A 13,496-nucleotide genomic window follows, 5' to 3' on the forward strand; every position below is an offset into this window, starting at 1 on the left:
TGCTCCTGCTCTGCAGATGGCTGCTGGGGGTTGTCTGCTGGGCAATGATCTGACTGTCCCTTTAGCACATCCCATCTTCAGGAGCCCTGACTCTGCTCTGCCTGTCCTGCTGGGCTCACCAGCTGCCCCCAGAAAGGCCCAGCTCTGCTGTAGGATGCCAGGAGTGCTGAGCCTTTCCTTGGGGTCCGCACTCAGTGCTCAGAGTCCTTTGTTTCTCTGGGTGAGGGGTCGTGTCCTGCTCTCTCCATCACATCTCCACCTCTGGGCTGGGGCAGAGAAGAGTTTGCAGATCTGCCCTTTCAAACAGGGCTCCCTGCTCCAGTACGAGTCCAGTTTTGGGTTTTCTTTTAAAGAGAGGATTGTTTATGAAGTTGTTTTTAAGGCAGCACAGGTGAAAGCACAGGGCAAATGGGTAAAAGCTGTTCTCCTGACTCTGCACTGAGCCACAGAGAGATGAGCCCTTTTGCCTGTCCTGTCTCAAGACTCTTCACATTTTCAGTCATATCTATGAGGAATTCAACCCCTGCAAACTCCACTCATGAGATGTGATGGTGCAAAACTAAAAACACAGACAAAATATCATAATGATATGCTAAGCCTGTGCTTTTGCAGCCCACGCTCTTAAGTGTCACGAGTGCTGATATTGAATTTTTCCATTAATGGTGCATAAAATCTGACATTGCTTGTGAACATCAGATCTGTCACCAACCAGCTCCCATGTCCCCTCTGCAGCAGAGCAAAGCTGGCTGCTTGGCCCAGGATGGGCAGAGGTCCTGCTCCTCACAGCACACTCAGCCAGCACACACCAGAGGAAGGAAATGCATTTGAATTGGGGTGAGTACTATGAAAAGATGCAGTGCCCTTCTCAGAGGAGTCTTCCCACATTTTATCTTGTCATTTCGTTTTTCAGAGCAGGGCCTCCATATCAAGAAAGAGCAAATGTCCAACAGCAGCTCCATCACCCAGTTCCTCCTCCTGGCGTCCACAGACACACGGGAGCTGCAGCTCTTGCACTTCTGGCTCTTCCTGGGCATCTACCTGGCTGCCCTCCTGGGCAACGGCCTCATCATCACCACCATAGCCTGTGACCAGCACCTCCACACCCCCATGTACTTCTTCCTGCTCAACCTCGCCCTCCTTGACCTGGGCTCCATCTCCACCATTCTCCCAAAGTCCATGGCCAATGCCCTGTGGGACACCAGGGCCATTTCTTATATGGAATGTGCTGCCCAAATCTTTTGCTTTGTCTTTCTCATTTTGGCAGAGTTCTATCTTCTCACCGTCATGTCCTATGACCGCTACGTTGCCATCTGCAGACCCCTGCACTATGGGACCCTCCTGGGCAGCAGAGCTTGTGTCCACATGGCAGCAGCTGCCTGGGCCAGTGGGTTTCTCAATGCTCTGCTGCACACGGCCAATACATTTTCACTGCCACTGTGCAAGGGCAATGCCCTGGACCAGTTCTTCTGTGAAATCCCTCAGATCCTCAAGCTCTCCTGCTCAAACTCCTACTTCAGGGAAGCTGGGCTTCTTGTGGTTAGTGCCTGTTTAGGATTTGGGTGTTTTGTGTTCATCGTTGTGTCCTATGTGCAGATCTTCAGGGCCGTGCTGAGGATCCCCTCTGAGCAGGGACGGCACAAAGCCTTTTCCATGTGCCTCCCTCACCTGGCTGTGGTCTCCCTGTTTGTCAGCACTGCCATGTTTGCCCACCTGAAGCCCCCCTCCATCTCCTCCCCATCCCTGGACCTGGTGGTGTCTGTTCTTTACACAGTGGTGCCTCCAGCAGTGAATCCCCTCATCTACAGCATGAGGAACCAGGAGCTCAAGGACGCCCTGTGGAAACTCATATCTTACTGTTTTCTGAAGCAATAAACTGCCCATCTGCTTCTACATAGCAGTTTTAATGTAGCTAATTGCAGGACCACCCTGTCATCTGGATTTTCTGTTATTGCTTGGTTTTTTATTGTTTTAATGTTGTCATGCCCTTTCTAATTCTCTCTCTGCTTTTCTTTTATAACCACTGGCTGTGTAAATGAGGAGCCGTGCTCTCCTTTTCTCTTAAACAAAATATACATTCCTGTAGTAACTTGTTTTTCACTATATCCGTCCTCCAAGGCCTTTTTGGAGGTTCAGGGAAAATTCCTGTGTGGGTGGGAGGAGGGGAAAAGAGTCCAGCCTGGCAGCACTGCCAGGGAGCACCAGCACTTGGCCTTCCAGAGCTGTTCTCGTTCCACTCCCACACTCTCCTTCTCATCCCTTGTGTTGGTGCAAGGCCTGAGTGCTCTGGCAGCCTGGTCACCGTCCTGCTGTGTGTCAGTCCTGTGAGCGCAGGCAGGGACAGGCAATGGGCACTGCTGTGACAGAGCTGGCCTCCGTAACAGTACTTCTGTAAAGAAGAGTGATCTCCTCAGGGCAGTGCCGGAAGGCTTAGGTCTTCTTCAAGTTTCTGTCAAGAACATGCACAAGAAGGTGGCCACAGATGCAAACACCAGTGTCCAGCTGCACAGTGTGTGTGCAGGGCTGGGCACACAGCAGTGTCCTCTCACAGCCAGGCCTCCTGCTAGAGACCTGCAGGACCAGCAGAGCAGGGGCTGGGCTGTGCCCCTGTGCACTGGACACCCCACGGAAGCTGCCCCAGGGCATCGTCATGGACTGGCCCCTCACAACCAACATTTCCTCTCTCCCCAGCTCAGAGAGGTTCTTTGTCCCTCCATGGAGGGACACTGAATGAGTATTTCAGCTGTTCATATTGCCTCATACGGATGAGATGTGAGCATGCACATCATGCATGAGAGATGAGATGAACCCGAGTCAGCAGAAACGCCATGAGCTATTCCTGTGGGTTCCATTTTGGCCTGTAGGACAGACAGGGTCTTGAGGTCGTTTCTCGTTGGGAGTAACATCCCATGGAAACTGCCTAAATGCAGCACCGGTTGTGCTTCCTTTAACCAATGTCCCTGTGTCCATTCCTCATGATGTGGGACATCTCAGATGAGTGCAGAGCAGGGTGACACACCACAGGGCTGAGGTGCCTCCCGTCCCTCGGGAGTGGCAACAGGAGGCCAGAGGGACACTGTGACTCCTGCCTCTGTGTGTGAAAGGGACAGACTCTGTCTCTGAACATCCCTGGGTGCATAAGGAGTCCATGAGGCCGGCTCAGATGTGGACACCTGACAGAACCTGACATTTCTGTGTGTGACTGCAGGAACAAACCCCACTGGCCCAGGCAGATCAATCTCACGTGCTCCTGTCTGCTATGTCATCCTTACCTGTGAGTCTGAATTGTGGTCTGAAATCTGCCAGAGCAATCAGAGGGGTTCTGAGGTCCTTGGAAAAGGCAGTTGTCAAACCTGTCTTCAAGAAGGGCAGGAATGAGAACTGTGAGAATTACCGGCTGGTCAGCCTGTGTCCTTCCATGGGAAGGGAATGGGACAAGTCCTCCTGCAGCCATGTCCAGGCACTTGGAAAACAAGAAAGGGATTGCTGAACCCAAATGGGCAGGGAAACAAAGGCATATTCTATACATGGAATTTCACAGGGTGTCAGACATGGTTTCCCACGGTGTCCTTAAAGTGGGATTGGTGCTCTCTGGGCTAAAGAAGTGAATGCTGGGTGGGAAGCTGGCTGGATGATGAAGCCCAAATGTCACCAGTGGTACAAAGCCCCCCCTGCAGTCAGTTACCAGTGGAATCCCTCAGGGACCAGCACTTGGGCCAACACTGTTGAATGTCTTTATTCTCCCCTTGAATGAGGTGACGGAGTGAACCTTCAGCTCCTTTGTGGATGGTGCAAAGCTGGGCAGAGGCCTTGCACAACATCACCTGGTTCACCCTGCCCTGAGCAGGACAGTGAGACAAGATGATGTTCAAACCTGAGTTACTCTGTGATTCAAGGAATCTTTCCCTTGGAAAGGTTTTGGAAGACAGAATAGGTGGAGGAATAAGACAAAAAAAAAGGAAAAAAGAGGCAGGGGAGGAGACCTAAAAGGTGTCAACAGAAACAGAGCAGTTCCTGTGAAGAATGTTTCTCTACTCAAATTGTTAGCAGGAAATCTATAATCAGCTCCCCAAACTCTCTGTTTTGCTCATTGGCCCCCTGGGATTTACGTCACATTTCTTTACATCAGATTCTGCACTGAAGTTTGCACCTGATTGTTACAGCTTCTTTGCAGGAATTACTTCATGTTTCCTTAGAGAACCGGATTAAACAGGCACCGGGGAATTTTTAATTAGAGGAAACAAAGAAAGGAGAAAAAAAAGAAAACACAATAGAACTTAATGATGTTTCTCAGTTCTATGGTTAAATTAAGTAGTTTCCAGTGAGGTCCATTGCCATAACTGAGTCGCCTATAGGGAGTACGACAGCAACTGCTGAAAGACTTTACCTGTCTGAAGCTCAAAGCAGGGAGAGAGCTGAGAGGCTCTGAACGAGCAAAGAGTGAGAGGAGGAAGAACCTCTGGGGAGCAATGGAAAGTGCAAATGTCCAGACAGGCTTCTGAAGAGACGACTGCATACATGGTGAGCTGAATAAGGACAGGTAGAAACTCCTGGATGTTCAGGGGGATTTATACACATCGTGATAGACAGAATTCTGGCAATGCGAGCACAGGGAAAGGTCAATGTTTCAACTCCCACACTACATATACATTCTGAAAATTCATATTTTAGCAGTATAGAAATTTCACAGACATTTTATTGGAAATATTGAATTATTTCATCTGATTAAGAAAGTGTGGTGTTTTTTGTTCTTGTTGTTGTTGTTGGTTTGGTTTGTTTTTTCAGTTTTCTGGGAAGTTCTCAGTTTTTCAGGATGAGCTCCATGGTCTCACTATAAGCACCCAGTGCAAACCTCGAGAGGCCCCAGTATACCTGAGGTGTTTGCCTGGACTGGCAGGTATCAGACAAGACTGATAAAGACATGTTGCTTCCATCATTTACTTCTAGTATTCAAGACTTCTGTGCTTAATTAGAAAAGTTTCAGCACTGTAGGCAAAGAGGCAGGTACATGAAGAGCACTGAGAAGAAGTGATAGAAGAATTATCCAGTTGATATCACGGAATCATAGAATCGTTTCAGTGGAAAGAGACCCTCAGTATCATCGAGTCCAACCATAATCTGACTCAAGCACTAAACCATCTCCCTTAAGAACCTCATCTAAACTCCTTTTAAACACCTACAGGGATGATGACCCCGTGACTTCCCTGGGCAGCCTGTTCCAATGCCCGACAACCGTTTCCATGAAGAATTTTTTCCTAATATCCAATCTAAACCTCCCCTGGCACAACTTGAGGCCATTTCCTCTTGTCCTATCACTTGCTACTCAGGAGAAGACACAAACACCCTCCCTGCTCCAACCTCCTATCAGGCCGTTATAGACAGTGATAAGGTCTCCCCTCAGCCTCCTTTTCTCCAGGCTAAACAGCCCCAGTTCTCTCAGCCGCTCCTCCTAAGACTTCTTCTCCAGCTTCTTCAGCAGCTCCGTTGCCGTTCTCTGAACTCGCTCCAGAACGTAAAGGTCTTTCCTATAGTGAGGGGCCCAAAACTGAACACAGGATTCCAGGTGGGGCCTCACCAGCACTGAGGACAAGGGGATGATCACTGCCCTGATACTGCTGGCTGTGCTATTCTTGGTGCACGTCAGGATGCTGGTGGCCTTTTTGGCCACCTGGGCACACACTGGCTCCTGTTCAGCTGCTGTCAGTCAACACCCGCAGATCCCTTTCTGTCGGTCAGCTTTCCAGCCACTCTTCCCTGAGCCCGGAGCCTTATTGGGGTTGTTGTGACCCAAGTGCAGGACCTGGGACTTGGCCTTGTTGAGCCTCAGACAACTGGCCTCAACCCATCAATCCAGCTCATCTAGATCCCTCTGTATGTCCTTCCTACTCACCAGCAGATCAACACTCCTTCCCCTGCTGTGCTGTGCTTTATTTGGTGGCCAAAACAGCTTTGAGAACACGCTGACATTTTTGTTGTTGCTGAGCAGTGCTGGCACAGCCTCAAGGCCTTCTGTGTTTCTCAGTCTGCCCCAAAAACAAGAGGGCTGGATGTGGCTAAAGGGTGGGAGGGGACCAAGCCAGGACAGCTGACCCCAACTGACCAAAGAGATATTCCACACGATATGGCATCATGGTCAGCAACCTCATACAATTGTTCTCAGTCCATCATTTCATCCGGTCCAGATCCCTCCGGGTGGCCTTCCCACCCTCCAGCAGATCAACACTCCCACCCAATTTGGTGTCACCTGCAAGCTTACTGAGGGTGCACTCGATCCCCTCATCCAGATCATTGATAAAGAGATTAAACAGAACTGGCCCCAATACTGAGCCCTGGGAACACCACTCGTGACTGGCCACCAACTGGGTTTGACTCCATTCACCACAACTCTTTGGGCCCAGCCCTCCAGCCAGTTCTTTATGCATCGCAGATACACCCATCCAGGCCATGAGCTGCAGCTGCTCCAGGAGATGCTGTGGGATACGGTGTCAAAGGCTTTACCGATGTCTAAGTGCACAACATCCACAGCCTGTGTGGCAGATTCATTCCCCCACAACAGACTTTCCCTCGTCTGCTAAGCCGGTCACCTTGTCACAGGAGGAGATCAGGTTGGTCAAGCAGGACCTGCCTTTCATAAAGCCATGCTGATTGGGCCTGATTGCTCGTCTAGTATGTGTGACTGCACAGTCCTTTCCCAGCCATGTTCCTGCTCTTCCTGGGTAGGGGCTGTGGGTACTTTGGCAGAGGTTCTTTCCCAGCCACGTTCCTGCTGCTGGGCTGTCACCTCCAGAGACAGAACTGACCCCACAGTCCCCTTCACAGCCACACGCTGCTTACTGGATTATGAGTTACTGAGACACAACTGACCTCATAATACCACACCCATCCATCCCCCTCCGTAGCACCCAGGACCCAACCAAGACTGAAGTGTGTTCTACATGGTCCTACACCTGCCCTTCTTTCCCACAGGCCCTAGACACCCATCTTGCTTCCTCACATTTTTTCAAATTTGTCAAATATATTTCCTACTAACAATGTGAGTGAAAAGCACTCCTCAGTGGAACTGCTATATTTATGTTAACACTTCTATATCTCCACTTCTGCCTTTTTGTTTTTACTATTCTTCTACGTATTTTCTTCCAGAAACCTCTCCAAGGCAAAAAGTATTTCAAATCACAGAATAACTCAGATTTGAAGAGAGCCCTTGTCTCACTCATCTTGTCTCACTCATCTTGTCTCACTCTCCTGCTCAGGGCAGGGTGAACCCGGGGAGGTTGCTCAAGGCCTCCATCCAGGTTTGCACCATCCACAAAGGCACTGAAAGTGCACTCTGTTACATCATGGAAGGGGAGAATAAAGACGTGCAACTGTGTTGGCCCAAGTGCTGGTCACTGAGAGATGACACTGGTAACTGGCTGCATGGAGGACTTTGTACCACTGATGATATTTGGGCTTGATGGTTCAGCCAACTTCCCAAACAGCATCCACTTCTTGAGCCCCATCAGCAGCACTCTGCCCAGAGGAGACCATGTCTGAGGCCTTGCAAATGCCCTGTACACAACATGGCTTTCTTTCCACTGTCCATTTGTGTTCAGCAATCTTTTCCTTGTCCTTCACATTCCTGGAAATGGCTGCAGGACAACATGTCCCATCCCCTTCCCAGGAAGGGAGATAGGGTGGCCAGCCTGTTATTCTCCCAGTTCCTGTTTGTGCTCTTCTTGAAGATGGGTTTGAGGTCTGCATTTTCTAAGTATCCCAGATCCATTCTGGTTTCTACGGCACTTTTGAGAGCACAATATGGAATCACGGGCAAGGGTGACATAGCAGACTGGAGCACTTGCAATGAGCCTGTCCAAGGCAGCTGAGATGAATCTCACTGGGCCACTGGGGTTTGTTCCTGGAGCCACACACAGAAATGTCAGGGTTCTGTGAGGTGTTCACATCTGAGCTGGCCTCATCGGCTTCTCATGGACCCAGGGATGCTCAGAGCCTGTTCCTTTTCAACACAGAGGCAGGATTCACAGTGTCTCTATGGGCTCCTGTTGCCACTCCCAAAGGACAGGAGGCACCTCAGCCCTGTGGTGTGTCACCCTGCTCTGCACTCATCTGAGATGTCCCACGTCATGAGGAATGGACATGGGGAGCTCAGTTCAAGGAGGAACATCCCAGTGCCGCATTCAGGTGGTTTCCCACGGGATGTTCCTCCCAATATGAAGTGACCTCACGACCTTGTCTGTGCCACAGGCCTTCATGGAACCCCAAGGAACAGTTGATGGTGTTTGTGCTCACTCGTGTTCATGTCACCTCACAGACCTGATATGTGTGCTCACATCTCATCTGTACAATACAAACTCGGACTGCTGACCTACTCATTCAGTGTCCATCCATGGAGGGAAGAACAACCTCTGTGAGCTGGGGAGGGAGCCCAGGCCTGGAAATGGTGCTTTTAAGGGGCCAGTCCATGATGATGCCCTGGGGCAGCTTCTGTGGGGTGTCCAGTGCACAGGGGCACAGCCCAGCCCCTGCTCTGCTGGTCCTGCAGGTCTCTGGCAGGAGGCCTGGCTGTGAGAGGACACTGCTGTGTGCCCAGCCCTGCACACACACACTGTTCAGCCAGACACTGGTGTTTCAACCTGCAGGCTGCTTTCTTGTGCATATTCTTGAGAGAAACTTGAAGAAGACCTAAACCTTCAAGCCCTGCCCACAGGAGATCACCTTTCTTTCTGCAAAGGCTGTCCTGAGGCCAGCTCTGTCACACAAGTGCCCATTGCCTGTCCCTGCCTGCGCTCACAGGACTGACACACAGCAGGACGGTGACCAAGCTGCCAGAGCACTCAGGCCTTGCACCAACACAAGGGATGAGAAGGAGAGTGTGGGAGTGGAACGAGAACAGCTCTGGAAGGCCAAGCGCTGCTGCTCCCTGGCAGTGCTGCCAGGCTGGACTCTTCTCCCCTCCTCCCATGCACAAAGGAACTATCCCTGAACCTCCAAAAAGGCCTTGGAGGAAGGATATAGTGAAAAACAAGTTACTACAGGAATGTTTATTTTGTTTAAGAGAAAAGGAGAGCACGGCTCCTCATTTACACAGCCAGTGGTTATAAAAGAAAAGCAGAGAGAGAATTAGAAAGGGCATGACAACATTAAAACAATAAAAAACCAAGCAATAACAGAAAATCCAGATGACAGGCTGGTCCTGCAATTAGCTACATTATAACTCTTAGGTAGAAGCAGACGGGCAGTTTATTGCTTCAGAAAACAGTAAGAATCACAGAATCACAGAATGTTAGGGATTGGAAGGGACCTCGAAAGATCATCTAGTCCAATCCCCCTGCCAGAGCAGGAACACCTAGGTGAGGTTACACAGGAAGGCGTCCAGGCAGGTTTTGAATGTCTCCAGAGAAGGAGAATCCACAAGCCCCCTGGGCAGCCTGTTCCAGTGTTCTGTCACCCTCACTGAGAAGAAGTTTCTTCTCAAATTTAAGTGGAACCTCTTGTGTTCCAGCTTGAAGCCATTACCCCTTGTCTTACTATTCGTTGTCACCGAGAAGAGCCTGGCTCCATCCTCGTGACACCCACCCTTTATATATTTATAAACATTGATGAGGTCACCCCTCAGTCTCCTCTTCTCCAAGCTAAAGAGACCCAGGTCCCTCAGCCTTTCCTCATAAGGGAGATGCTCCACTCCCTTAATCATCTTTGTGGCCCTGCGCTGGACTCTCTCCAGCAGTTCCCTGTCCTTCTTGAACTGAGGGGCCCAGAACTGGACACAATATTCCAGAGGAGGTCTCACCAGGGCAGAGTAGAGGGGAAGGAGAACCTCTCTCGACCTACTAACCACCCCCCTTCTAATACACCCCAGGATGCCATTGGCCTTCTTGGCCACAAGGGCACAGTGCTGGCTCATGGTCACCCTGCTGTCCACCAGGACCCCCAGGTCCCTTTCCCCTACACTGCTCTCTAATAGGTCATTCCCCAACCTGTACTGGAACCTGGGGTTGTTCCTGCCCAGATGCAAGACTCTACATTTCCCCTTGTTATATTTCATTAAATTTTTCCCCGCCCAACTCTCTAGTCTGTCCAGGTCTCGCTGGATGGCAGCACAGCCCTCTGGCGTGTCAGCCACTCCTCCCAGCTTGGTGTCATCAGCAAACTTGCTGATAGTACACTCAATTCCCTCATCCAAGTCATTGATGAATATATTGAACAGTATTGGTCCCAGAACTGACCCTTGAGGCACTCCACTAGATACAGGCCTCCAACCAGACTCTGCCCCATTGATCACAACTCTCTGGCTTCTCTCCTTCAGCCAGTTTGCAGTCCACCTCACTACCCGATCATCCAGTCCACAGTTCCTCAGTTTTGCCGTGAGGATGCTGTGGGAGATGGTGTCAAATGCTTTGCTGAAGTCAAGGTAGACCACATCCACTGCTCTGCCATCGTCAATCCACCTTATTACGTCTTCATAAAAGGCTATGAGGTTGGTCAAACATGACTTCCCCTTGGTGAAGCCATGTTGGCTGTCCCTGATGACCCTCTTATCCTTGACATGTCTTAAGATGGCACCAAGGATGAAGTGTTCCATCACTTTCCCAGAGATGGAGGTGAGGCTGACCGGTCTGTAGTTGCCCGGGTCCTCCTTCTTGCCCTTTTTGAAGACCGGAGTGACATTTGCTTTCCTCCAGTCCTCAGGCACCTCTCCCATTTCCCAAGACTTGGCAAAGATGATGGAGAGCGGTCCAGCAATGACTTCAGCCAGCTCCCTCAGCACCCATGGGTGCATCCCATCTGGACCCATGGATTTATGGATGTCCAGATTGCTTAACTGGTCCCTAACCCAGTCCTCATCAACTGAGGCAAACTCCTCCATTGCCCTGCCTTCCTCTGGGGCCTCAGGGGTACGGGGCTCCTCAGGACAGCCTCCGGCAGAGTAGACAGAGACAAAGAAGGCATTCAGTAATTCTGCCTTCTCTGTATCTTCTGTCACCAGGGCACCCACCCCATTCATCAGTGGCCCTACATTGCCTCTGGTGTTAGTTTTATCTGCCATGTATTTGAAGAAGCTCTTCCTGTTGTCCTTGACCCCTCTCACCAGGTTTAACTCTAAGGAGGCCTTAGCTTTCCTAGTTGCCTCCCTACATCCTCTGACAACAGCCTTATATGAGTTTCCACAGGGCATCCTTGAGCTCCTGGTTCCTCATGCTGTAGATGAGGGGGTTCACTGCAGGAGGCACCACCGAGTACAGAACAGACACCACCAGGTCCAGGGATGGGGAGGAGATGGAGGGGGGCTTCAGGTAGGCAAACATGGCAGTGATGACAAACAGGGAGACCACGGCCAGGTGAGGGAGGCACGTGGCAAAGGCTTTGTGCCGTCCCTGCTCAGAGGGGATCCTCAGCACGGCCCTCAAGATCTGCACATAGGACACCACGATGAACACAAAACACCCAAATCCTAAACAGACAGTAACCACAAGGAGCCCAGCTTCCCTAAAGTAGGAGTGTGAGCAGGAGAGCTTGAGGATCTGGGGGATTTCACAGAAGAACTGGTCCAGGGCATTGCCCTTGCACAGTGGCAGTGAAAATGTATTGGCCGTGTGCAGCAGAGCACTGAGAAACCCACTGGCCCAGGCAGCTGCTGCCATGTGGACACAAGCTCTGCTGCCCAGGAGGGTCCCGTAGTGCAGGGGTTTGCAGATGGCAACGTAGCGGTCATAGGACATGACAGTGAGAAGATAAAACTCTGCTGTGATCAAAGAGAAAGAAAAAAAGAGCTGGGCAGCACATCCTGTATAGGAGATGGTCCTGGTGTCCCAGAGGATTTGGTGGACAATGGTGGAGATGCAGCCCAGGTCGAGGAGGGCGAGGTTGAGGAGGAAGAAGTACATGGGGGTGTGGAGGTGCTGGTCACAGGCTATGGTGGTGATGATGAGGCCGTTGCCCAGGAGGGCAGCCAGGTAGATGCCCAGGAAGAGCCAGAAGTGCAAGAGCTGCAGCTCCCGTGTGTCTGTGAACGCCAGGAGGAGGAACTGGGTGATGCAGCTGCTGTTGGACATTTGCTGTCTCTGGGCACAGGGTGCTCTCGTAGGAGAAAAAGTCAGTAACAATTTAGTGGAGACTTCTCTGACATAAACCAAAGCCATGTCCCACACACCCTCCCCTGTGACACACAGACACACTTTTATTTTTCTACAAGACCTTCCTTCAGCACTGTGGCTGCAGCCCTGCTTGGTGCTGGCCGAGTGTGCAAACAAGACAAAAGGGTCTCTACCCATGGACTCTTAATAAGTCAGCCCAACTCTGCAGAAATTGGCTTGGGCAGGGGTCAGTCCTGAGGTTCAAATTTTTCAGATGAAATCACTGCTGACACAGTCTGTCCTGTCTGCACTCTCAGTGATAAAGAAAATGAATTGTAAAGGCATTTTAAAAGTCACAGGTTTTCTTACAGCTTCACCACCATCTCCCCTGGAGAGTGTTCTTGGACATCAGAAATCCTCAGCATTTCTGCTGCACTCAGGGAGAAGAGAGTGAGTCCTGCGAGACCAGAGGATGCCTGTGGGTCAGTGCAGAGTGAGGGCAGCTGGTCTGTCCCTCTGTCTTGCTCCAGCTGCCCTGGGCTGGCACCTTTCTGAGATGGAGAGTGATCACACTGCTTTCATGTTACCCTGAAAAGCCACCAGGCACTGCTGAAAGCAGAGGGATCCACCTCAGACCATGACATGTCTCACCCTTTCCTCAGGTCTCAGCGCCCCACTTCTATCCCAGGACACACACAGCTTATTTCATAAACCAAACAGCATTTCCTCCATCATAACATCTCTGCACTTCTGCATGAGTAATTCAGATAATGCTAACGTGCTATAGGACAGGTTTGCATCCTGGAGGGAAGCCCACAGCTTGGAAAAAAAAACACTCAAGGAGACAGCCAAGAGTCCTAATGATGGCATTTGATTCAGGGAGACTCAGCTCATTCCCCAGCCCCACAGACTGCATTGCCCACAGCCCCACAGGTAAGAGCAAAGCTGGGACACGTGTTCCCATGGACGCACCTGCAGGAAAGGACCCACAAGACCAGGCTGTGACTCTGCAGCTGAAACTCCCATCCCCAGAGAGCCTGACAGCAAGAACCAGATCACACCAGCAGTGACCCAGAGCAGTGGAGCAAGAAGGAAAACGCGGTGAGGGTGGGTGTGAGAGAGGCCGGGGCAGAGGCAGCTGGGCACTCAGACAGCGTCACCCTTCCCCAGCTGTGCAGCCACCTCCCACACACCAGCATTGCCGGGCAGCTGCTCTCAGCCCCTGTGCTCTGCAGAGGGAACTGGAGCTCTGGCTGCACAGGAGCTGCTGCATGCCTTGGAGCCCCCGGCCCTGAGGGCAGAGGCTTTGCTGGGTGGGAGAGGAGGCAGGGGGGCTGCTCAGAGGAGGGATCTGCACTGCGGGGATCATACAGAGTTTTCTGTGTTCTCCCTCCCATACCAATTCCAGGTTTAGTTACCTCTCCTTTC

General features: G+C 51.1%; 1 protein-coding gene across 1 annotated transcript; it reads left to right on the forward strand.

Moving 5' to 3' along the window:
• Positions 1 to 1,284: 1,284 nt before the first annotated feature.
• On the forward strand, positions 1,285 to 1,803 carry LOC136000338 (olfactory receptor 14J1-like; the record flags this gene model as incomplete). The annotated part of the gene is made up of 1 exon (XM_065654117.1): positions 1,285 to 1,803. A coding segment is annotated over exon 1 (519 nt), but the record flags the coding sequence as incomplete, so codon positions are not given.
• Positions 1,804 to 13,496: the final 11,693 nt, after the last annotated feature.

Source organism: Caloenas nicobarica, chromosome 32 (genome assembly GCF_036013445.1).
Source record: "Caloenas nicobarica isolate bCalNic1 chromosome 32, bCalNic1.hap1, whole genome shotgun sequence".
Lineage (NCBI taxonomy): Eukaryota > Metazoa > Chordata > Aves > Columbiformes > Columbidae > Caloenas > Caloenas nicobarica.